General features: G+C 37.1%; 1 protein-coding gene across 1 annotated transcript in view; it reads left to right on the top strand.

Annotated features, from left to right (window-relative positions):
* The window catches only part of LOC124107196 (cyclic nucleotide-binding domain-containing protein 2-like), a 92881-nt gene that overhangs the window by 56315 nt on the left and 12054 nt on the right, over window positions 1-24512 (top strand). The window contains exons 8-12 of the mRNA XM_046465140.2: window positions 4626-4703; window positions 7042-7102; window positions 7713-7860; window positions 8178-8254; window positions 20030-20089. Of these exons, the coding sequence (XP_046321096.1) occupies window positions 4626-4703; window positions 7042-7102; window positions 7713-7860; window positions 8178-8254; window positions 20030-20089 (424 nt within the window). The remainder of the gene's footprint in view (window positions 1-4625; window positions 4704-7041; window positions 7103-7712; window positions 7861-8177; window positions 8255-20029; window positions 20090-24512) is intronic.

Genomic DNA, 24512 nt, shown 5'->3' with positions numbered 1-24512 from the left:
GTAAGATCTGCAATGGCAGTTCCATGGAGTGTCTGTGTGGAAAGGAGAAAAGGACTTCTTTTCTTAAATATGACACAAGAAGTGAGTATGTGGATCCTGGGATCTACTGGTACATAATGTAGGTTTGGTGCTGTGGAGCGGTAGTTGTGACAGCAGGTAAATCATGAAATTTACATTTATGAGACATTAATAAGACTTTTTCTAAAGTAATTTCATGCCTGCATGTCTTCTCTGCCTTTCGTTGACTTTGAAATTAAAAAAAAAAAAAACTGCCTTGGTTTAGTGAGCTTTGGAAAAATGGGTGCAAAAGTACCTCTGGATGGGGCTGGGGTTGTGGCTGAGGTATAAAAGCATTCACCTAGCACATGTGAGGCACTGGTTTCCACCCTTAGCACCACAAATAAATACGTACATACATACATACATACATACATTGTGTCCATCTACAACTTAAAAAAATTTTAAAAAATACTCAGGATGAAATTTCTTATTGACTTGGTACTCTGATAACCTTCACGACTACTTCCTCACTGTTTCTTTAGACATTTAAAAGATACTGTAAGTTATCCTCAATATCTTAAATATCCTGAATGATTATTTTTGGGAGTCTCTAGAATGTAAATTCCTCAAAGGCAGTGATTTTCTTGTGTTCACTGTTGTGCCCCCAGGGCTGAGGCAGTGCCTGAAGACATCAATCAACGCCCTGATTGATGGGTTGGTAACCTGGTGTTGGTAGAAGGACTTTGTCCCTGGAGTCAGACTAGAGGTGGTTAGAATCCTGACTGTCACTTGTTGACCTGGGACAAGTTACTTTCCCTTCCAGGGCTTTGGGTTCCTCAGGTGTCAGGCACAGTTGGACCAACTGAGACCGTGTGAACGCACATCAGCTGCAGGGCCTGGGATGTGTTGATGCTTAGAGAATGACCGCTCTCTGATCCATTCACACCCATCCCATCCTTTTTATGTTAGAATGTTTTTGTTTTTTCAATGCATTCATTCAAAAGAAAGCATTTTCAGAGAAAACTTATGATGGTTTATAAGAGAAATGTCTAGAAGCAGAATTCATGGAAAGGGAAATGAATTCCTCCTTATATTCCTTAGCTGTTCAATCCCTGGTCAGGTGGTCACTTTTGCACGGGATCTCTGCCAACACAAACACAGAAAACACCAATTTTTAGATTTCCACCAACCTCCATGTTCATTATTTTCAGTCAAAAAGGGCAATTGAGGTTTAGTTGTATATTTGTTTATTCTATTTCATTTTCTATTTGTCAAGTAGATTGATAGGTCGTCTTTTTGGATGTCGAAATGACCTGGGTGACTAAAAAGGCAGACTTTTCTTTTTTTGACATTTCATGGCTGATCTATTAAATTCCTCTAGTGGGTGATTTCCAGATATTCTTGTCTTTGAGATTGATGATGAGTTCTTACTAGTCCTCAGTTGTTTTATAGTTTTAATTCCTCCTAATCAGTGATCAATTGCTTACTTTGTACCTGTGGATTCTAGCGCTGTGAAGGATAAGAAAGAAGCTGAGGATATGGAAGCAAAGAAAAATAATGAAAAATTAAAACTATACTTTTTGTATTTTATACATTCATAGAATGGCCTGCGTAGGTAAAAGTGCCAAATAAGTAGTTATTGTTTAATTATTAGGTTTGTGCTGAAAACGGAGAGGCAAATCTCATTTACCATAGTCTCACTTATCATGGTTTTGCCTTCTATGGTTTCCATCACTGCTGTCCAAAAGTATTAAATGGAAAATTCCAGAAGTAAACATAGGCCATATTCACATAATTTTTCTATAGTATATCTTATAATTATTTTATTTTATTATTATTATTGTTAATTCCTTACTGTGCTTAATTTATAAATTAAACTTTATCACAGGAATGTATTTATTGGGGGAAAAATAGCATTTGTAGGGTTCAATACTATCCACAGATTCAGGCATCCCATAGATAAGTGGGGACTGTTGTATATTACACAGTTAGGATAAATTATTAGGGAATTTTAGGCATGCACATGCAATAGAGACTATGTTGTTTTGAAGTGCTGGTATGATCATAAATCTGCTGGTTATATCTTTGGCTTACAGCAAAGAGGAAGCTGCCATAAAGGGCTAAAAAGAGAAAAAAAAGAAAAAACCTAATGAGTATAAAGAGATGGTCTCCTCGCAGGAAGGTCCATCGCATACTTATGTGGGCCAGCGATCCTATCCAGTTTCCTTGGAACTGACCTGGGAAGGCTAGTGTGAGAATCTTAGGTCAGGAAGATTTCTGAGTGTAAGAAGAGGCATGATCCCTTCAATAGATGAACGGATAAAGGTGGTATATATACATAATGGAATATTACTCAACATTAAAAGAGAATAAAATTGTGGTATTTGGAGGTAGATGGATGGAGTTGGAGAATATCATCCTAAGAGAAGTAAGCCAATCCCCCAAAACCAAAGACCGAATGTACTCTCTGATAAGTGGATGTTGATCCATAACAGGGGAGGGGGAAAATGGGAAAATGGAGGAACTGTGATTGGGCAAAGGGAAGGGAGAGGAGGGGAGGTGGCATGGTGGCAGGAAAGATGGTGGGATGAAATGGATATCATTACCCTAGATACATGCATGACTGCACATACGATGCAAACTTAATTGTGTACAACCAGAGATATGAAAAGTTGTGCTGCAATTGTGTACAATGAATCAAAATGCATTCTGCTGTCAAATATACCTAGTTAGAATAAACAAATTTTTTTAAAAAAAGAAGTGGCATGACAAGGGTGACCTTCCTTGGCTGTAAGATGTGCTGGGAAATGGGAGAGAAAAGGACAGGATTGAGACTAGCTGGGGTTGGAGCCAGGGGAAATGAATCTGAGAAGGTCTAGAAGTCTAAATTGCCAGGTCTAGGAAGGCATAGTAAACTCTAGTATTTTTCTAAATGTCAAACACCTTAGAGATCATTTAGGACATCATTTAAAAATCAATTGCCACGCCCTGCCTTAGCAGGGTCTTTAGCAGAGGAGCTTAGGATTTTTTTTTTTTTTTTAAGAGAGAGAGAGAGAAACAGCAGGGAGGAAGAGCAGGAGGAAAAGATTAACATTAAACAGAGACAGAGGTGGGAGGGAAAGGGAGAGAAAAGGGAAATTGCATGGAAATGGAAGGAGACCCTCATTGTTATGCAAAATTACATATAAGAGGTTGTGAGGGGAATGGGAAAAAAATAAGGAGAGAAATGAATTACAGTAGATGGGGTAGAGAGAGAAGATGGGAGGGGAGGGGAGGGGGGATAGTAGAGGACAGGAAAGGTAGCAGAATACAACAGTTACTAGTATGGCATTATGTAAAAATGTGGATGTGTAACCCATGTGATTCTGCAATCTGTATTTGGGGTAAAAATGGGAGTTCATAACCCACTTGAATCTAATGTATGAAATATGATATGTCAAGAGCTTTGTAATGTTTTGAACAACCAATTAAAAAAATAAAATAAAATAAAAAGAGAGAGAGAGAATTTATTTTTTAGTTTTCAGGACACAACATCTTTATTTTATTTTTATGTGGTGCTGAGGATCGAACCCAGTGGCCCACACATGCCAGGCGAGCACTCTACCGCTCCCCAGCCCCAAGGATCTGTGTTTTTAATTGAGTGTTCCTAAGGATTCCTTGTGACTAGGTAGGTTTTGGAAACTACTGGTTTCCCGGACCCTATTTGGCTTCACAATTCAGGTTTTCTCCCACGGGGCAGAACAAGGCTGGGAAGCAAGGATTTTGTGGATTCAGAGGGGTGCATAAATAGAATATCAGGAAGGGATTCTGGAAACAAGATGCAGCCTTAGAAATGGGACTGGCACATTCTAGATGTGGAAGTCAGGAGTCCAGTGAACAGGAACTGGGCTCCAGTGCTTATAGGAAGATAGAGGAGATCCTGGGAGTCACAATAGTAGTCAAACATTTGGCCACAGATGTGTGTTGGTGTGAAACTCCTCTAGCCCTCTGGGTGCAAGCAGAAGACGGAGGCTTGTGTGGTGTGTGTGTTTGCTGATGGCAGAAGGAAGTCATGGACCAAGGCTGTCCCCTTGTGAGAAGAATCTGGTGTCTTTCCTTGGAAGGATGCAGTCACTGAATGGCAACCATCAGGGCAAAAGGAAGGTCCTCAGGACACCAGAATTCATCAGGATGGGGGCAGTGAGGAGAACTTGGATTCTCTCAAGGCTTCACTTCTTTGGGTCCGGATGAATAAAGGCCCTGGGTGTCTTTGAAGCTTTACCCTCTTGTACTCAGCAGACTTATGATGGGGGTAATCATGGGCTGAGTCTCTCCAAGAGAAAGGGGAGTCTCCACGGCCCTGAATAGTGCCATCAAGCCCAGGAGACCCTGGTAGCTGTGGAGGACAACTAGAGGTCATTACCCTCAGGTGAGGCCAGAGTAGGCAGGTGGGAGTGGCCCTGAAAAGTAAGGAAAGTAATGCTGGGTTCTCTTGGGCCAAGAGGGGGATTGATAGGCTGGGAAGTATGGATTTTGATCTTGATCTTAGAATGAACAACAGAAAGTATAGTCACCTTTGAAGAATGGGAATGATAGCCCAGAGCCTCCTTCTGAATTCTAATGAATGTGTTTCTCTTTCTCAACAGGAATCTCCCATTATTCTCTTCATGGCCCAAAGAAAAGATAGAATTTCTGGTTCATTGCTCCTTACGCCGATACTACAGGTTGCATGGTTATATTTTCCACTAAATGGTTGTCTTTTAGAATTAGTTGATAAAACATTCAAGTGAAATGTGTTAAATGAATTAGTAAACATGGTTCTCTTTCAGACCCTTCAGTATTGTCTCTGCCAGTCATGCCCCTGCTTGTTGCCTATAACCATGTCAAAAATCATCTCTATCATGAGAACCTCTCCTGGCTCCTCCATCCATATGTGGTTTCTTTAGTCCTTGAACCTCTGAGCACCTTTGTTTATAAATTCTTTATGAACCTCGGTGTGGATATTCTTCCTTTAACTCTTAAACATCACAGAATTTACCTTTTTGTAGGATTTATTAGGCAATAGTGATTGTACTGGTATTTTTCAGTCGAGAACATTTCTAATTCCATGAATATCTTGGAAGGTCTTCTCTACACCTACCAAGTAGGTTTTCAAGTTTTATGGGCTTCTATGCCAAGATTGTGAGGCCATTCATATAATCATGTTGGGGAGACAGGATATCTGTGTGTTTTTCCCCCCAGAGAACTTCCATTCCAGGCTTGTGTATTTAATACACAACATCTAGTAAAATGAATCCCTGGCAGATTTTTTATCAAGTTGCAGCTGCCTTTGTAAAAGAATCCTCATTTATCTGTTGTTTACTCTATATTATCTGCAGGGCAGCAAATAAGATAAGGAAATGATCATCATTTTCCAAATGTTGTGAGAGCAACTGATGGTACCAGCTGATAGTCATTTATGGCTCTGGGGCAAACTATGGACGGAATGTTATGACTGTTCTAATGTGTGGAAATGCAGGTTATCACCGTGACAATATAGGATGCTTCATATTTCCACCCAATCACTACTCAACCTCTGTATTTTGACCAAGATAATTATAGAGAAAAGTCCCTTTTAGGCCACTTTTAAGGCAAAACATTTGCATTAGTTTAGAAAATCCAAAGTACATTTACTCTAATCTTCAACTTATATTTTTATGTCTGAAGAAAGAAAAAGAAAAACTTTAAGTTGCCGTATGATTTTCATTCTAATTAGCCTTTATAATAGTATTTTTTTATTATAACAACTATCATCTCAGAGAATAACTAGTAATTAGAATTTTTACTCAAAGGACTTATTTCTTTAAAATGCTGCATTTTCACTTTTCTATTTTCAAAATTCAAATAAGTTACTAATTTAAGATCCTGGGTTTAAGTGCTCCTCTATGAATTAAGAGTTTTACTCTAAAGGAACTCTAAAAATGTTAATTTCCTGAGTCTTTTTTCTCCATTATATAATGAAGTCAGTACCAGGATTTGAATTCTATAACATGTAAAGAGGAGATTGGATCCTGCTTCCAAAAAGAGCCAGGTGTACATTTATGTACATTGGGAGTTTTGCCATCATCATCTCTGAGTTCTTTTCCTTGGGACAGTATGGCATCTGGTACAATATGGCAGAGACTTTGTTTAGGGTCTCTGCAGACAGCAGCACGCAGGATCCTGCTTGTGATCCAAGGAAGGAAAGAAAGTAGGGTTTAATTTGAGAGGTCATTAGGTGATGCTTGGACCCAACAGGTAACATCAAAGTCCTCTACAAAGCTGAAATTAAAATTCAGAACCATATATATCTATGGTTGCAGATGGACGCAATACCTTTATTTATTTATTTATTTTTATGTGGTGCTGAGGATCGAACCCAGTGCGTACTAGGTGAACACTCTACCGCTGAGCCACAACTTCAGCCCTAAAATTCACAACTTTATTTAGGAGGAGAATACTAATTATTTCCCATGGCAATTTAGTAGAGATTAGCTTATCAAATTAGTTATTTGGCCTTGGATTAGCTCTGAAGCCATGGATGGTGAATATCCAGGGGGTTACTGCAGGAAGAAGACAGGGAACCTCAGAGACACACAAAGAAAAGAAATCTATGAAAATGGAAGTAGAGCACTAAAGTCAAGTTTGGCCAAAGTCAAGCTTTATCTACTTAATAATCTTAGCTCAAATTATTCTGATTATGCCACTGCACATTTGCTTAAATGATATCTTATAGTCATCTCTCTCACATTTTTCTAATGTATTTCCTTAATATCTCCAATTATAGTGCAAATAAAATACATCCTTGCTTTTCAAGACTAAGCCACTGTGGGCTATTGCCCTCCCCGCCCTAATTCTACAAGGTAGGCACAAGAATTACTTGAGAGCAGATAAATACATTAAATTCCACATAGTGGGCGACTGTCTCCATCTGGCTCATTTTATGCTGAGTCCAGCACATAATAGTTTTGATAGGAATTTTTGTATAAATAAATACATTTTTCAATGAGCCTTGTTATCTTCCCTACCCCCGCCTACTTTCAGGGCTGGAACAACCATTATCTCTGATCATTTAAAATCCTGCTTCTTTGTATTCATCACATCTGTAAGTATGTAATTGAAGCATTAAATTTTCAGTTAAAATTCTGGCAGGGAGCTATAACCAATGATTATAGTTGTCCCTTGGTATCTGTGGAGGATTGGTTCCAGGACCTCCTACAGATACCAAAATCTATGGATGTTCAAGTCCCTTATATAAAGTGGTGTAGTATTTGCATACAATCTGCATACATCCTTGCCTGGTATACTCCAAATCATCTCAAGATTACTTATAATATCTAATACAAAGTAAATGTCATGGAAATAGGTTTTGTGCTGTGCTGTTTAGGAAATAATGACAAAAAAAATCAGTTATCCTGTTCAATAAGATGCAACTTTTTGCTGGATATTTTCAATCTGCAGTTGGCTGAATTCACTGATGTGGAACCCACAGATATGAAGGGCTGACACGCTTTCCTATTACTGATCAGTTCTAGGTCTAGGGAGCTGGTTGAACCTGATCAGATTATCCATGGATATTAGATGGTTCAATAGCATGGCTAACCCATAGTAATTTCAATCTTCTTTTGACATTTTATTGCATATAATCTTTATGTATCAACATGGAAGGTGATGCATTTAAACTCCAAGTTTCTCTGCTATCTGTCTTTTTTCAGGGTCATTGTCTGGTAACTGCACAGATTAACTATGAGAAAATATCTGTACCTTCCTGGGTGATGAAGACAGTTTCTTCCACTCTAAAAAATTTTCACAGTGGTCTTCCATCGAGGCAAACTATTGGTGTAACTGGGAAAAGCTTAGAAAGTAAGAACATTTCTATGTAATCCTATTGCACAAACATTAGAATTTATTTCTGAGTTGAAATCATCTCATTCTGGGCCTGTATCTACTACATTATACTTAATTGTGTGAAGTAGTGTTCAATATAAAAAAGCAAGAAAAATTAAAATGTATTATTCACAAAAAGCAGGAGAAATTAAGGTAAGCCTTTTATTAAATATACATCTATGCCTCCATTTTAAGAAGTGGTTAGTATTCTATCTCATAAATGGATCATAAGGTGAATAGGTTTAAAATAAAATCTGTAACAACAAAATATCTACTTTTTTTTAAAAAAACAGGATCCACAGTTTCTCCAAAGATTTCATTCTCAGCTGCTAGAAAAACACCAGTCAACACAAAAAAACCCCAGCACCAGGTGAGATAAACAGATTGAAATTAATGTTTCATTAAAGTCTGAATCTTAGGTTCTTCTGTCTTAAAATATTGAAGATCATTGTCCTAGGAGATAAAGAATAACAAGATAGAAATACCCTTTTTGTCTCATCTCACCTAGTAAGCATTCACAATTCCCATTTGTTTCTTTTATGGCTTTTAAGTCTCAGATGGTCTTAGAAGTCTGTAAATGGATGATTACTTTTTCAGGCAGTTTCTAGTGTGAGAAATGCTGGTATCAAGTAGTCTAGCAAGCTACACAAGATACATGAAAAGACTTTGTCCGTTCTTGGTTTTGCTTAATAATGCTCTTGATTATACTTAATTTATATTCACAGTAATTTATTAAATAGCTATTTTGAGCTGAGTAAAACCCAGTCTTGTAAAGGCAGAGAGCTTTTAATCTCTATTAGATAAGTGAATCATGATATCTAAATACCTTTATAGACTATAAATTATTTCCGAGTAAAATGGGATTCATCATTTTATATATATATATATATATATATATATATATATATATATATGAATGAAACGACCTGGCCTGTTTCTTGCAAGGTATCATACTTTTTGTCTCAAGACTACCTTCTCTGTGTCTCTGGCTGCTTCCATATTTGTATGTTATTAGAAACAAATTATGAAAAGGAATGTACACTAACAAGAGAGTTGTATTTGGTAAGTGCATTGATACAGTTTAGTGCCATTCCTTAATGTCCCACAAAAACACATGCTCTTAGAGACAAGGGCCTAAGAATCCACCCTTCACTAGTGCGTGTTGTTAGCTATTCTTAAGGTTGATGGTGCCCTGCTTAGGCCATCTATCCTCTGAACAGCATTAGTTACTTCTTTATAATTCTTTGCTTCCTCAAATATGTATTGGGACCCTTCTCTGAGGTGCTGTTGCCCACTGCTTATGGCTTGGGTCCAAGGCATTTCCCTGCCTTTTCAAAGTTACAGTTTGGATAATCACTCCTGCATATGTTCTGTTGTACTAGAGATTTTCCTTCAGACTTGAACTAACAGTAAAGTAAGGTAACTTAGGTGTAATTGGATTTGGAATGTCTTACATGATTGAATGAATTAAAATTACAAGCACTTAAAATTTGAATTACTTTAATAAGGACAAAATAGTCACTCCCTAAATTAATTAATATATCATTTATTAACTGTCATTAAACTCTTGTTAATTAAATAAGATTGTAAAATTAAATTAAAAAGATGGATGATTTCCAAAAGCAGATGAGACTGCGATTTTAAAACTCTTTTAAAATTAGTTTAAAAGACAAGCACAACATTGGGTAATTCACCTGGGACTTGAAACAATAAGGTGATGAAAGACTATACAGGATATTGGAGCATGATGGGGGCAGGACATTGTGTGGATTATTTTCCAGAGAATGACTATATTATATTTTACCATTTCGATGGTTATTAACTTCTTCTTGGTTGAAAATTTGACACAGTCAACTGTTGTTTATATCTCTACTGCTGTTTATTGTGCTGGAAGCTGAGAATTTATCTGAACAAATATAGACACCTTTGAAAATTTAATGAAAACTAGGGACTCCTAAAAACTACCAAACCTATAAATCCATACCATTTTTTTACACTAACTCTCAGGAGGTATATAAATCCTTGCAATTAATTAAAGATCCCTAGGTCTGTGGGCTTAATTTAAAGACACCTACTCCATTGAAGCTATTCAGGTAAAGAATAATCTGTGTATCTTAGGGCTAGTCACTTAACCTCCTAGGTTTCAGTTTCTTTGTTAAATGAGGGTGTAGATGAAAGCCTTTTGTTTTGAAGAATCTAGGAGCCACAGATAATATAATTCCCAAGGGTTCCACCCCTAGTGACCTAGTACTCAAGTCATGCCCTACCTGTCTATGGTACCACCCATTAATTTATTCTAATTATTTTTCCATCGAATGGATTAATCCACTGATTAGGTTATAGCTCTCATAATCTAATCATTTAACCTCTGAACTTTCCTGCATTATCTCACATGTGAGCCTTCAGGGGATACCTCATATCCAAGCCATAGCAATATTTAGTATCATTCATACCTATTCATATTTTATATTAAAATATGAACCATGTGAATATATTAATTCTTCAGAAATTAAGAATAAAATTATGTATTTTTATTAGCATTTTATTATAGTTAGTTTGGTAATGTAGAGGCTACAATCCCTAGACGTGAAAGATTGAGTTTTAACATATTTAATTCTGGTAATTTTATCATTAAGAAACATATTTTTGGATTCCTTTTCTATAGACCATTTTATTACCCATACTGGAAAATTCCTTCTCTTTTGGGTATAATTCTTATTTTTTTCTAGGACTATTTGATTTACTTACAGTTATCTGAATATTATTCTTCTATGCATACATTGAAGAGCAACAAGTACATGTCTTATATAAAAATAGGCATGGGATTACTGAAACAAAATATCCATATATAATAATATTCAGGTTCTTCAGAGAAACAGAACCCATGGGAGATATGGGTGTGTATATATTCGCACACTCGTACATATATAGATACAAATATATATGTGTGTATATATACACACACATACATATGTAGATTAAATTTAAGCAAATGTTTCACACAGTTAAGGAGGCTAAGAAGTCCTATGATTTGGCATCTGCAAATTGGAGACCCAGGAAAATCAGTGGTATAGTTCTAGTCCATGTTTGAGGACCTGAAAACCAGGAGAACCAGTGATGTAAGTTCTAGTCAAAGCCCAAAGCCTGACAACTGGAGAACAATGTTTAAGTTCCTGTCTGAATGCAGGCAAAGATTGATGTTCGTACTCAAATGTCAGGGAGAGAGAAGGGGAGAAAGAAAGAGAGAGAGAGAGAGAGAGAGAGAGAAAGGGAGAGAGGGAATTTTCCCTCCTTGGATGACATGATGTCCACCCACATTGAGAAGGACACACAGCTTATCCAGTTCACAAACTGAATTGCTAATCAGTCAGAAGCACCCTCACGGAAACTTCCAGAGATAACACTTAACTAAATATCTGGGACAGTCAAGTTGGCATATAAAATTCCTTTATACCTATTTACCAAAATCTCAAAATCAGTAAAAATTACCCTCATCCTTCATTTTGACCAAATTTTGGAAACTTTATTGGTGTTTTATAAACTGTAGTTTACAACCAATTGGTTGTTTGTGTAATCATTGTTTAAAATTAACTAAAAAGTAGAATAAAATAGAAACAGGTTTCATCAAACATAATAATAATGGTAATATTTTCTACAATGTTTAAAGTATGTGTGAGCTGATTCTATGGTGCATACCTGTAGTCTCAGCTACATGGGAGACTGAGGCAGGAGGATTGCTTGAACCTATGAGTTTAAGTCCAGGCTGGGCAACATGGCAAGACCTGGTCTCAAAAAAAAAAAAAAAAAAGTGTGTGTGTGTGTGTGTGTGTGTGTGCTGAATCACATACAATATATTTTCAATTATGGGTCATAGTTTTTTTTAAAAAAATCAAAAGTTACTGCATTCTATTAACTTTTGAGTATTATTGGAACTTGTATATTTTATAGATAGTTTATTTTAGCTAACCAAATGATGAGTAAGTTTTATTACTTATATTAGTAATTACTAATGCCTATTACTCATTATTTATAATTAATAGCAACTATTATTTTCATTGATACTCAAGTTGTGACAGTGGCAAATGGGAAATGTTTGAAATTGACTGTTACAAGAATCATCAGTGTTGTGTGTATCAGAAGTTTTTCTCTTTTACTGCTGAACAAAATTAATTGTATCAATATCTCAAAATTTGTTTCTCCATTTTCCTTTTGAAGGACATTTGTATCATTTCCCTTTTGAAGAAATTATTAATAAAGGTGCTGCTAACATTTTTGTATACATCTTTTTGTGGACATAGCATTTATTTCTCTTGGGTATGTCCATAAGAATTAGGAATGCATTTCTTGGGCCATAGAGCTGTCAGGTGTTTAACAAAGAAACTGCCAGGCAGTTTTTCAATGTGGTTGAACGGTTTTTTTTAATTGAGTTTTTAAAAAATAAGTGACAGCAGAATGCATTACAATTCTTATTACACACAGCACAATTTTTCAATCTCTGGTTATATACAAAGTATATTCACACCAATTCGTGTCTTCATACATGTACTTTGGATAATGATGTCCATCACTCTCCACCATCCTTGCTAACCCTATGCTCCCTCCCTTCCCCTCCCATCCCTCTGCCCTATCTAGAGATTGTCTATTCCTCCCATGCTCCCCCTCCCTACCTCACTATGAATCAGACTCCTTATATCAAAGAAAACATTCGGCATTTTGGTTTTGGGATTGGCTAACTTCACTTAGCATTATCTTCTCCAACGCCACCTATTTACCTGCAAATGCCATGATTTTATTCTCTTTTATTGCTAAGTAAAATTCTGTTGTGCATATATGCCACATTTTTTTTATCCATTCATCTACTGAAGGGCATCTAGGTTGGTTCCACAGTTTAGCTATTGTGAATTGTGCTGCTATATACATTGATGTGGCTGTGGCCCTGAAGTATGCTGATTTAAAGTCTTTTGGGTGTAGACCAAGAAGAGGGATAACTGGGTCAAATGGTGGTTCCATTCCCAGATTTCCAAAGAATTTCCATACTGCTTTCCATATTGGCTGCACCAATTTGCAGTCCCATGGTTGAACAGGTTAATACTCCCCACCAATGTCTGTGAATTCCTGTTGCTCCACATCCTTGCCAACATTTGGTATTGCTAATCCTTTCATTTTAGCTTCTCTGAAGTTATAATTTGCATCTTCCTAATGATTGACGTTGTTGAGCACTTTTTCAATATTCTTATTGGCTATTTGAGTATCTTGTGAGGCACCTGCCCACATCTTTTGTTTATTGGTAAATTTCTTTTTCTTTTCTTTTCTTTCTTTCTTTTTTTTTTACTGACTTGTTCTTGATCTTTCCTCTTGGCTTTTCCTTTTCACTTTAAAAAGAAATTATGTATTTTTATGATTTTTTTTAAATTTTGATGAGACCCAATTTATTTTCTCTTATTGATGATGTTTTTTATGCTCTGTTTGAGAATTTTTTGCCTACCCCAACATTTTGAATAAATAACTTTGAACAGAAACAGAAGAGATGATATATCTTTTTAAGATTATGAGTTTACACGGAGTCTTTCAATTTAGTTTATTGTTTTTTGCACTGTTTTATATTTACTTATTATTTAGCTTATTATTCCTTATTTTTAGAGCACTAGTAACCATTTTATTAACTTTTTTCTCAGTATACAGAGACTTTCTACTGTATTTTCCAGCATAAACTTTTATTTGAAAAAAGGGACCTTGAAACTTGAATCATGAAAAAACCCAGTACTTATGTGGTATCTGAAGTCTATATCATCTCTAAGATATTATGATTTTATAGTTCACTGGGTGAGGATAATCTAAGCAGAATTGCTTCCTAGGGACATATTCAGATTTTGTGGTACTTGAAGCTTATATAATTTAGTGATCATTTTTAAGAAAAAGAATTTTGTAAACCATTTCATCTGGAACTGCCACACTGCAAGATGTGCAGATATACCAAGATGTAATCTGATATGTTGAGATGCTTATAGTACATTTGTTCACAGAAACACTTAATATATATAATTTTCCCCCCACCGGGGATTGAACTCAGGGGCACTCAACCATTGAGTCACATTCCCATCCCTATCTTGTATTTTATTTAGAGACAGGGTCTCACTGAATTTCTTAGGGCCTTGCTAAATTACTGAGGCTGGCTTTGAACTTGCAATCCTCCCGCCTCAGCCTTCTGAGCCTCTGGGATTACAGGTGTGCGCCCTGCGCCTGGTACTGTTTGTAGTTTTGCTGTAAGTTTGCATGCTACACTCAGGAATTCTGAACATTTTCTTTTTTTAGGCTTCTCATTTAAAAAAAAATATGGTGCATTCATATTTGCATACATTGCAATATTAAACATGTCTGATAAAAAGGAAATTCCACTTTGACCGGATGACAATGAGATCAAATCTTCAATTTACAGTTTTATATGTCTGATAATTGAAAGACATCTCCATAGATGATCTTCTTCTCCTTCTTCTTCTCCCTCTCCCCCTCTCTCTCACTCTCTTTCTCTCTCCCTTTTGCCACTTCAGACTGAACCCAGAGGAGCTTTACTACTGAGCTCCATACCCATCCCTTTTTGTTTTTTATTTTGAGACAGTGTCTTGTTAAGTTGCTTTAGAGCCTCACTAAATTGATGAGACTGACCTTAAATGTCAATCCTCCTGTCTCAGCTTTCCATGCTGCTGGAATTATAGCCATGAGCCACCATACCTGGCTCTACAGATGAGCTTCTGATCTGTATGTTTTGAAGCTGTTTGTCTCCACATTCATAACACAATACAGCCAGCTGAGTCCCAGCATGGTCATTTGGACTATTCATGAGAGAAATTTTATCTTGGGAGCGGGGCAGCAGTAACCTCATTATGTAGAAAAGTGATGGACAACTGTACCAGTATGTTCCATTGAATCCAAGCTAGATGTGGGTCCAACTCAGCTTCCCCTAAGTTGGTTCTCAAAATATCTCTGACTACTCCAGCACCATCCAACAAGATGAAAAATGTGGTGGAGGGAAAGTGGTAGAAAGAGAAAGCTAAGTTAAACAATTATGGTTAATATGCTTTACGTTGGCAAATTTTACAAAAATATAAGCCCATGTGAATGTGCTCCTAGAGCTCCTCTTAGGTCTTGTAAGAGGATTGTGCCAGTGAGGGGTTCTAGATCTTAAGATTCATTATTTCATGGTAATTACTTAAGATTAGAAATGTAAATAGAAACATGGTATGTTCATTGTTCAATGACTACTCCCTGGGAGAGATATTAAATAATACTGAAACTTTGGAGTATTAGGTGCTGATGTGTATATACATTCTCTGTATATCAAAGAAAACATGTAATTCTTTAGGACCAGGCACATATTATGTAGACAAAAAAGTTTTAAAAAATGTATATATGTGTGAGTAACTATTTTAAATAAGAGAAGATTGAGACTTTTATGAAGAACTGACATACAAATAACTTCTCCCTAACACTCATTAAACCTCACCATTAAAAATGTTGAGTGCCAGGGACCGGAGATGTAGCTCAGAAATCTTAATATTTCAGTCATAATACGGGTTGTATCTTTTTATTTCATTTAATGACTCACATTCACTCAGGTGAACAGTATTTCAATTAAAGTTTTGTGGTACAAACATTAAATAATTCTACTACATTTTACATTGAGTATTTTTAGGAAAAAAGTTATCAGAAATTATTTTAGCAAAAAATAGCAAAAATTTTCAGATAATTATTTGCTCTGATCTGGAAAATATTTTTGGTGCCCACATTTACATATTTTGACAGTCACATGAATTTAATATAAAGAAAGCATAGTCTTGAGAAAAAAAGATAAAATAGTTGTTTTGGAGGAAATTATTTACTTCATGACATAATTCAAATGCATAAAATGAAAAATATTTTCAGAAAAATTATAATAATTTTATAAGAATATTAAAACATGATTATCACTATAAATGGTTGGAGACTATGCTTAGTAATGTTATCAAGTGTATCTAATATTCTAAGTTTGATCATGTTCATTGTGATGGAATAGGTCAAGACAAAAATTTGGGATTCTGAGGAATGATCTCTTGGATAGTCAAATTGAGTTAGCTGGCATTTTTAAGTTGATAAAAATTATGCATCTGATTTGCACATTCTAAATGTATGATAATGTTTACATGTGACTCATCTTATTTTGTTTAATTAAATAAAGTTATTTATGCAAAGCACTAAGAACATTGCCTGGCACAAAGAAAACCATTAGTGTATTAGTGCAACCTCCTACCTCCTAATTAAATTTAACAAAGATATTAGATATATACTATTGTTCTCAGTGTTATGCTAAACTTTTTAATTAAGAAAGCATATCTTTTTGTTTGACTTTTAAAGATATAAGTTGAGTTTATGATTTAAAAAAAGCCTGGGGAGTAACGTTCAATCTAACAAATACGCATTCAAGTTTCAAGCTATGATCAGCAGAAATAAAAATAACCTTAAAATATTATAATTTTGTCTCTTGCTTTGGGGAATCTACAGCTTTGCTGCTGTGATTTGAGAATAAAACTATATGTAAATAAGTACTTTGTTGCTTTATATAAGTGATTAGTAGGTGGCCACTTACGGTAGGACAGTAAAGTGACCTGCAGTGGTCAGATATGATGGGAACTGAAATCTTAATGATCGCAAAGGATTTGGATAGGCAGTAAAGAAAGAGAGGTCTTCCTGAGAGAGCCAATATTTACTCATTCATAAGGAGAGTAGTTTAAATTAAAGTTTAACTCAACCTTTTTGAAAACTTGTCTCAGAATGATATAGATTAGACAGATAAGTCATCTCCCAGGGTTAGAAAACTGAATGGTAACTGTTTTAGTCAGCTTTTTCATGGCTGCAACTAGAAGACCCTATCAGAACAATTGTAGAGGAGGAAACGTTTATCTTGGGGCTCACAGTTTCAGAGGTCTCAGTCCATAGGCAGCTGGCTCCATTCCTCTGGGCTCAAGGTAAGGCAGGATATCAAAGGTAGAGGAATGTGGTGGAGGGAAGCAGTTCACATGATCATCAGTAAGCAGAGAGACTCCACTCTCCAGAAACAAAATACATACCCCAAAGGTACACATCCAGGGACCCACCTCCTCCAGCCACACCCTACCCTCCTTCAGTTACCACTCAGGGGATTAATTCGGTGATTGGGTTAAGACTCTCATAACCCAATCACTTCTCCTCTAAACCTTTATTGTCTCACACATGAACTTTTGGGGGATATCTCACATCCAAACCATAACAGCAACCCAAGATTGAATGCCAAATGTCAGGAGGGACTTGGGTTAGAAACAAGCTGGATGAGATAGTTGAGGATCAACACCAGTCCATATAGGATGAATGAATCTTATGTTCAGAAATCTTTATCTTGGAATTCTATTTTCCCTTTCACATTTTCTAAATCTCTCTTTTAAAACTGTTTGCTCATCTCAGACATTCTAGAGAGAGACAAGGACAAGAATATTTCTGTATCTATGTGTGGACCTCCATACTTTGGGGACTTGAATGGGAGTGATAGAAATCAAGAACCCAGAGGGAGCCACAGTCAAGAAGGCAGAATGAGAGATGGGCAGAGCTTGGGGGTGGGGTTCCTATGTTTAATTTGAGTGACTATCTATTCCCTTTCTTGTTCCCCACTGAGCAGAGTGGTAAGAGTGAGAACAAAGGGGCCTTGAGTGAGACATAGAGGAAGGTCCAAGTTCTGACCCTATTGCTTATGCAACCTTGGAATAATCCCACAAGCCCAGCTCCACCTGACAGCTGCCTCAGCTGGTATCATCCCCTCCCTGCTCAGGATGCTCAGGCCAGCCTCCTTCCCGCCTCCTGACTGACAGCTGTACTTGCTGTTGGCTCTGCTCAGATGCTCCTCCCCCCACAGTGCTTGGCACTGGCAGACTCTTTCTCATTGTTCCCATCTCGGGTTCCTATGCTATTTCTTCCACAGGGACTTTCCATTCACAAGACCTCTTCTTACCTAGGCTCTCCCATGTGTCTTGGTTCACTCTTTTGTGCTTGTCCTGCTTTCTGAAATCACCTTCTATATCTGTTTGCTTTCTTTCTTGTTGTCTGGCTTCCTGCCTCTAGGTTTTTGGCTCCAGAGGACCAGGTGCCTCATTTGCAGCTATTCTTCACACTAGCATCTGGCACCTGGTAGGCACTCAATAAATATTTGTTGAATTAATTGACTGTGACATGAAAGAGAAATTCAGTTATACAGAGTGCATGAGTGCACAGGTCGACACATGTCGGTCTATGCCTTGATTTATTTCACAAAGGGTTTGTGATAGCCTACAAGAAGCACCTGGTCTTGAGTGTAGGAATCTTTTGTTTTCTCATTTTATTAATGCTTATGTCATTTTCATAGTGATTTACTTTTTCAACTGCAGTCAAGGGTATAGATTTCACTTTCTGGTCCCCAAAGACTACCCAAAATGACCACTTGTTTTCTTCCTGTCTGATATATATATATACATATATATATATATATATATATATATATATATATATATATAATATTATATAAAATGTTATATATATAAAATATTACTATAAATGCTAGTTATTTATCAAATCAGGCACTGTTTCAATTTATTTCTTGTACTGGTGGATACAATATAAAAATCTAAGAGTAAATAAAAACAAACTATGTACTTTACCAGCAAAAAAAAATCAATGAGTTTTCTTCAACTTTGAGAGTCAACATTTCCATGATGTGAAATTTTAGTTAGTAAATTTACATCCCTGTCATTATTCATAACCAGTGGAGATAGGCATAAAGAAGTCAGATTTTAAAAATTTAAATGAAATAATTATAAGGAAGATTGCCAGCTTTCCAATTGCCTGCTATCATCCTGCAAGAACTCCTTTTGCCATTCAAAATTAAAAAATGTGTATCTAATTGGTTTGTTTTTTTCCTGGTGCATTGGAAGAATAGCAATCCGTCATTACTGTGGAGTCTAGGGAAACCCCACTAGTGTGGTTTTCAGTAAGTTGCTTATATTTTTATTTATTTTGTTTCCTTGTCTGTGAATTTAGAGACTTAGATACTCAATCAGGCATCAACTTCTAGCTCTGAAATTCCAGGATCCCTTGACATTTCTGCCTTCTTTTCTCTGTCTCCTTTAGTTATGTTTCAGAGAATTCCAATAGCTAATTAAAATAACCCTTTTTGAGTTTAGGACAATCAGAGAGCAAGTTTCCCACAGAAGAGACCACGGGCAATACTCTTGCCTACTGGGAACCTGCCAGTGCATGTCACAGTCACAACCATCTCAGACACAAGTCTGACCTGTGGATCACGGTCCGCTTGTTGGAGATCTTGTTCCAAAGATAAACACAGCATGATATGAGCCTTACCTGTTGAAGTTAAAGAGTCTTTCAATTAGAACAGACCATTTTCAACCCTATCTCAACATTCAAGCAGCATGTATGAGAGGTTGTTTTTATTATGTCGTCTAAGATGCAGTTTATCTCAAAGAATAGTCTATGAAACTCAAGCACTGGAATCTCTCCCCATGTATGGCTCAAATGCAGATTCCTTGGCTTCACCACCCACTGAATCAGAATCTGGTGGGAGGAGATGGTGCCTGGGATCTACAATTTTCATACATTCCCCAGATGATTCTTATTCTTACTCAGGTTTGGAAAATACCATCCTAACGAATTGGAAGTAATTTCTCTCTAACGTGTGTGTGTGTGTGTGTGTGTGTGTGCGCATATACAGGTTGCAGCAGGTGTCAAAAGTTCTCTCCTTTTTTAAGGCTGAAGAATATTCCACTGTGTGTGTGTAGACATTTTGCTTATTCCTTTATCCATCAGTAGAACCTTGAATCGTTTCCAGCTTTGGGCTGTTGTGATAATGCTGCTATGGATGTACAAATATCTGCTCATGTTTTGAATTTCACTTCTTTTGGATATATGTCCCAAAGTGGAATTGCTATATCATACAGTGATTCTTGTTTTTAATTTTTGAGGTACTGTCCTACTGTTTTTTATTCTGGCTGAACTTTATACCCCTACCAACAGTGCACAGATGTTCCAGTTTCTCCATATTCTCATCAACCTGTTATTTTTAAAGATCATTAATGTTTTGATTTGTTTGTTTCAGGGATCTTCACCAGCAACATGTTTTGTTGAGATAAGAGTTCTGGAACAAGGTGGAATTTTTGTGAGTTTCCTGTAGTTTATTACTATAATTTGATTCTGATTAAAGAAAAATATTTTACTTCATAGATCTCTTTATTTAAATAAATGAATAGAGTACAATAGAATTTATGGTTTTCAGTTACACATGGGCTATAATATAGCAAATCCTGACTTATATCATGCTACGAATAAAAGCAAACACGTAATGGTGTAGACAGTAATCTGCAGTTTACTATGCATCACATTTTGCCTCTCTTGATCTCCACAGCTTCTCCACGCTACAGCCAGTTGTTTTTAAGAATTTGACATTTGACGTTTCTGCCTTCTTTTCTCCATCTCCTTTAGTTATGTTTCAGAGAATGCCTGAACTCAAATACAAATCTGATTATTTCACTTATGGGATTTGAATGACTTCCCAGTGCCCCAAAATAAAGTTTAACGTCCTCTGCATGACATACCATCCCCTCCAGCCTGCCTCCACTTGTGGCTTTCCCCTACCTCATGTTTCAACCAAATCAAGCTACATGCCGCTGACCACAACACCAATACGTTTTTTACTCTGGCTAGAACACCCTTTCCAACATCACCCAGAGTGACGTTACCAAGACTCAACTGAAGCATCACCTTTTTCATGATACCTGTCCCACCTCTTTCCTACAGTGTGAGGGAGATGTCTTTTCACTCTATCTCCCACCAAGTGGAAATGACCTCTCCTTTCTGCTCACTGTGACCAGGACAGTTTCTTTTTATAGTACCCACCATGTTTTACTGCATTGTTTTATGTGCCTGTCTGTCTCTCTTTCTAGACTATGGGCTCCTCAAGGGCAGAGTCTGAATCTAGTTTAACTGATATGTCCCAAGGGATTGGCCCTTACTAGATACTCAATAAATGCATTTAGAAGGAATAATGAAAGATGGATGAGTAAATACATGTGGGGGGGGGCAGGAAAGTGATGACTGAATTGGATAGGATAGGTATTAATATTCCTATAAGACTAAAAGTGATTATATGAGCTTCCCAAGGTCATGCCACAGTAATTTGGGGCTGAAACTCAAACCCAGATCTTCTAATGGAAGCCTTTCCCTTTCTACAGTATTTCCCTATAAATTTCAAAGGCTTGAGTTGGGAGCATAGCTCAATGGTAGAGCACCTGTCTAGTGTGTGTGAGGCCCTGGGTTCAATCTCCAGCAATGCAAATAATAATAACACTAATAACAATAACAATAATAAATTTTAAATGTCAACAATTAAAACACTGCATAAGAGGACAGTAATATGATTTCCTAAATTATTGAGTCTTTTAAAATAGATAGATATAATCTAATCTGATTCTTTCAACACACTTAATTGGATTTCTGTTTCCTTATGCTCCCACCTTGTCTCGTTTATGAAAGATTTTATTAAGATTCAGTCAGGGCTCCCTGTGGTTTTGTTAATAAAATATTGATATTAATATCATCCATATTCAAGCTGTCACAAGAATTTGCAAATTCTCCCTTCACAGTGCATTTTGTAATGCTTTCTCTCCTCCATTCTCCCTATTACCATCCCAGTGGTAGTGAAAGTACCAGGACATTGGATCCAGAAATACTGGCCTACATAGCCTTCTTGCAATGGTCACTCCCTAGTTATGTGACCATATCCAAGTCATCTCACCTGTATAAACTTCAATGACCTCAACTACAAAATAAGAATAATTATATCCACTTCACAGAAATTCTGTGAGTATTGAGACAACATGTCCCCCAGTGATTGGGCACATATTCAGCATGCAAAATATGTGAATTTCTTCATTATGTGACTTTGATTGATTAAAATTAGCTCTTTGCAATTAGACATTAGCTCTTTGCAATTTTTTTTGTTTGTTTTGTTTTGTTTCTCTTTTGGTACCAGAGATTGGATTCATGGGCACTCAAACACTGAGTCACATCCTCAGCCCTATTTTGTAGTTTATTTAGAGACAGAGTGTCACTGAGTTGCTTTAGTGCCTTGCAGTTGCTGAGGCTGACTCTGAACTCGCAATTCTCCTGTCTCAGCCTCCTAAGCCCCTGGGATTACAGGTGTGAGCCACCTTGCTGGACTTGAAGATCAAGTCTTGTCTTCCAAAGCAGACTGGGTTTTCTTGAAGGCAAGATCACTTTTTATTCATCTTTCCCATAGTCTCACACATTCTACATAAATATTTCTTGATTGCTAGCCATTCTTCTCAGACATGTATATTTATAAAATACTCTTCAGTAACTTATATGGGTTATCATTAACTATAAACCTCAAATAAAGCAAGGCCTTTTTCTAGCTCTTCAAGTGGTCGCCACAGTCATGAGATGACTGATTATGGCCTTTGCATGTTTTCACGGGGCTATGTCTCTATGGAAGAGGCGCAGACAGAGGATAAGAATAAAGCTTATTTAGCTTCACATTATCTGGCTTTTAGACTGACTCCATTCTTGATGAGCTCTGGAGGAATGAGACTTAAGATTAGATTATAGTCCTCTCGCAGCCTGCTATTAGAATCTAATATATACTGTACTTACTTTTCAGTTTGCATACATTTGATTGAAACCACGATTTTAAAGTGGATATTTACATGTACTCTCATGGTCTAGACAACTATCAGTTTTAGGGGGAGGCTGTCTGTCATGCTTTATACAAAAGGAGGAGTCTCCCGTTCAAGTAACCAATAAAGGAAAAACTACAGTAAGGGTTTTATGTATGCTTTCTTAGTTGATCCTTATAATGAGTCCATAAATTAATGATTATCTCCATTTTTTAAAATCTAAAAACAATAAAAACAAAATTGGTCTCCATAAAGTTAAGGATTGGTCCAGTATCTTACCTTACAGAACCAGGATTGATTCCCAAATTCCTGCTCTTATAACAATATTAGTATTTTGCAACCAAAAGTCAAAAGACAAGAAGATGGAAACAAATAAGCTGAAATGATGCACATGAATTAAAATAATAACAAATTCCATCATAGGCACAGGTAATATAATGCTTCACAAAAAGTTCATATTTAGTTGTGGAAGATGGCACAGGATAGATTCCCTGACCTTTCTTCCATAGCCCAGAAAGGAAACAGTGAAAGAACAGATGATGAGAGAGGTGGCTGATAGAGTAAATAATCCAAGACTCAATATTGGACAGTTTGAGACTTGGAGGGACTTAAGTTTGGTTACTGGAGCAGAAAATAAGGTCAGAAATCCTTAACCCTGAACCCAGACCAGGGTAGTACTGGGAGGGAGGAGTAACAGAGAGAGAGAAAGAGGGAGAGCAAAAGCCCATAAGCTTACTTCCTTATCAACAGCTGGAAAGAAAAACAGACCAAGTTGAAATGCTATGGGAACAGCAAAGACAGTAAAAGAGACCAGGCAGTTAAACTCAAATTGTGGACTAAAAGCTGAACAGAACATGGTGGCCATTTTGTAGACTCCATACCTAGCCAGCCTCCCTAGAAGAAATAAAATCAATGCAGTTTCTCTCCATCTTCACATAGCAACAGATAAAACCGGGGGGGGGGGGGGTATGCCTCTGAAATGGGATGTCTCAATAATCCATCTAGAAGGATTTGTAGAGGGATTGCTGCTGGCTGAAATTCACCACAGATATGGAATATTGTGGGTGGAGCAAACCCAAGAGCTACTCACTCCTGGGGAGCACTATCCCTAACCCAGTGCTCCATAAAAATTCTGTGGGAGATCAGGCAAAGATGGGAGTAAACGCCCAGGATTCACTACTGTGGTCAGTAAGAGCTCAGACACAGGCAGACCACCTGACTCTCTTTTCCAGCCACAGGGAGGATGGTAGCCCCGTGATCTATATCAACCTGCGCTGAGGCTTCTGTGCCTCAGATGGCCCTCAGAGAGCTCGCAATCTCAAACCCCACAATTGCAGACAGCCACTGGGCTCTATACCACTTTAAAGAAAACCCTGTGGAGGGGAATGAGTGCACAACACCCCACAGCAGTCAGAGTGAAAGTCCTGAGCCCTGCATCCTGTACTCTTGCACCCAGTAGAAAGAGACAACAGACTCAACATAGCACCCTCCAACACAGCATGTACACTTGGTGCCTAAGCTGATGATCAGGAATCGGTTGGTGAGAAATTCGTAGCACCAAAGAAGTAGCTCCTATTCCCCAGCACCTCTAGGAGGATCCAAAACTGCATAGTAATGGGCATCTTCTAAAGGTCCCCAATCCAAGAAGACTCAGTAAGTTTTCTCCACGTTGGCCTGGATTATCAAAAATAGCCCTAATGTCAATTTTGATCATAAGTATATTACTCTTCATTTTGATTTGGTAGTTGTTCCCTAGTATTAAATATTGTGACTTCAGTCCATCTGTTTGTATTTCTTCCAATGTTTTAAAGCATTAATTGGAATCATCCCCTTTTTGTTTTTCTGTATCAGGTTGACACTTGCTTCTCTTAGTCCCTTTTTCCCTTT

This window comes from Marmota monax, unplaced genomic scaffold (genome assembly GCF_021218885.2).
Source record: "Marmota monax isolate L192 unplaced genomic scaffold, Marmota_monax_Labrador192_F-V1.1 WCK01_AAM20220418_F8-fsc00025, whole genome shotgun sequence".
Lineage (NCBI taxonomy): Eukaryota > Metazoa > Chordata > Mammalia > Rodentia > Sciuridae > Marmota > Marmota monax.
The sequence above is the reverse complement of the archived record's forward strand: the minus strand, read 5'-3'. Positions and strand labels throughout refer to the sequence as shown.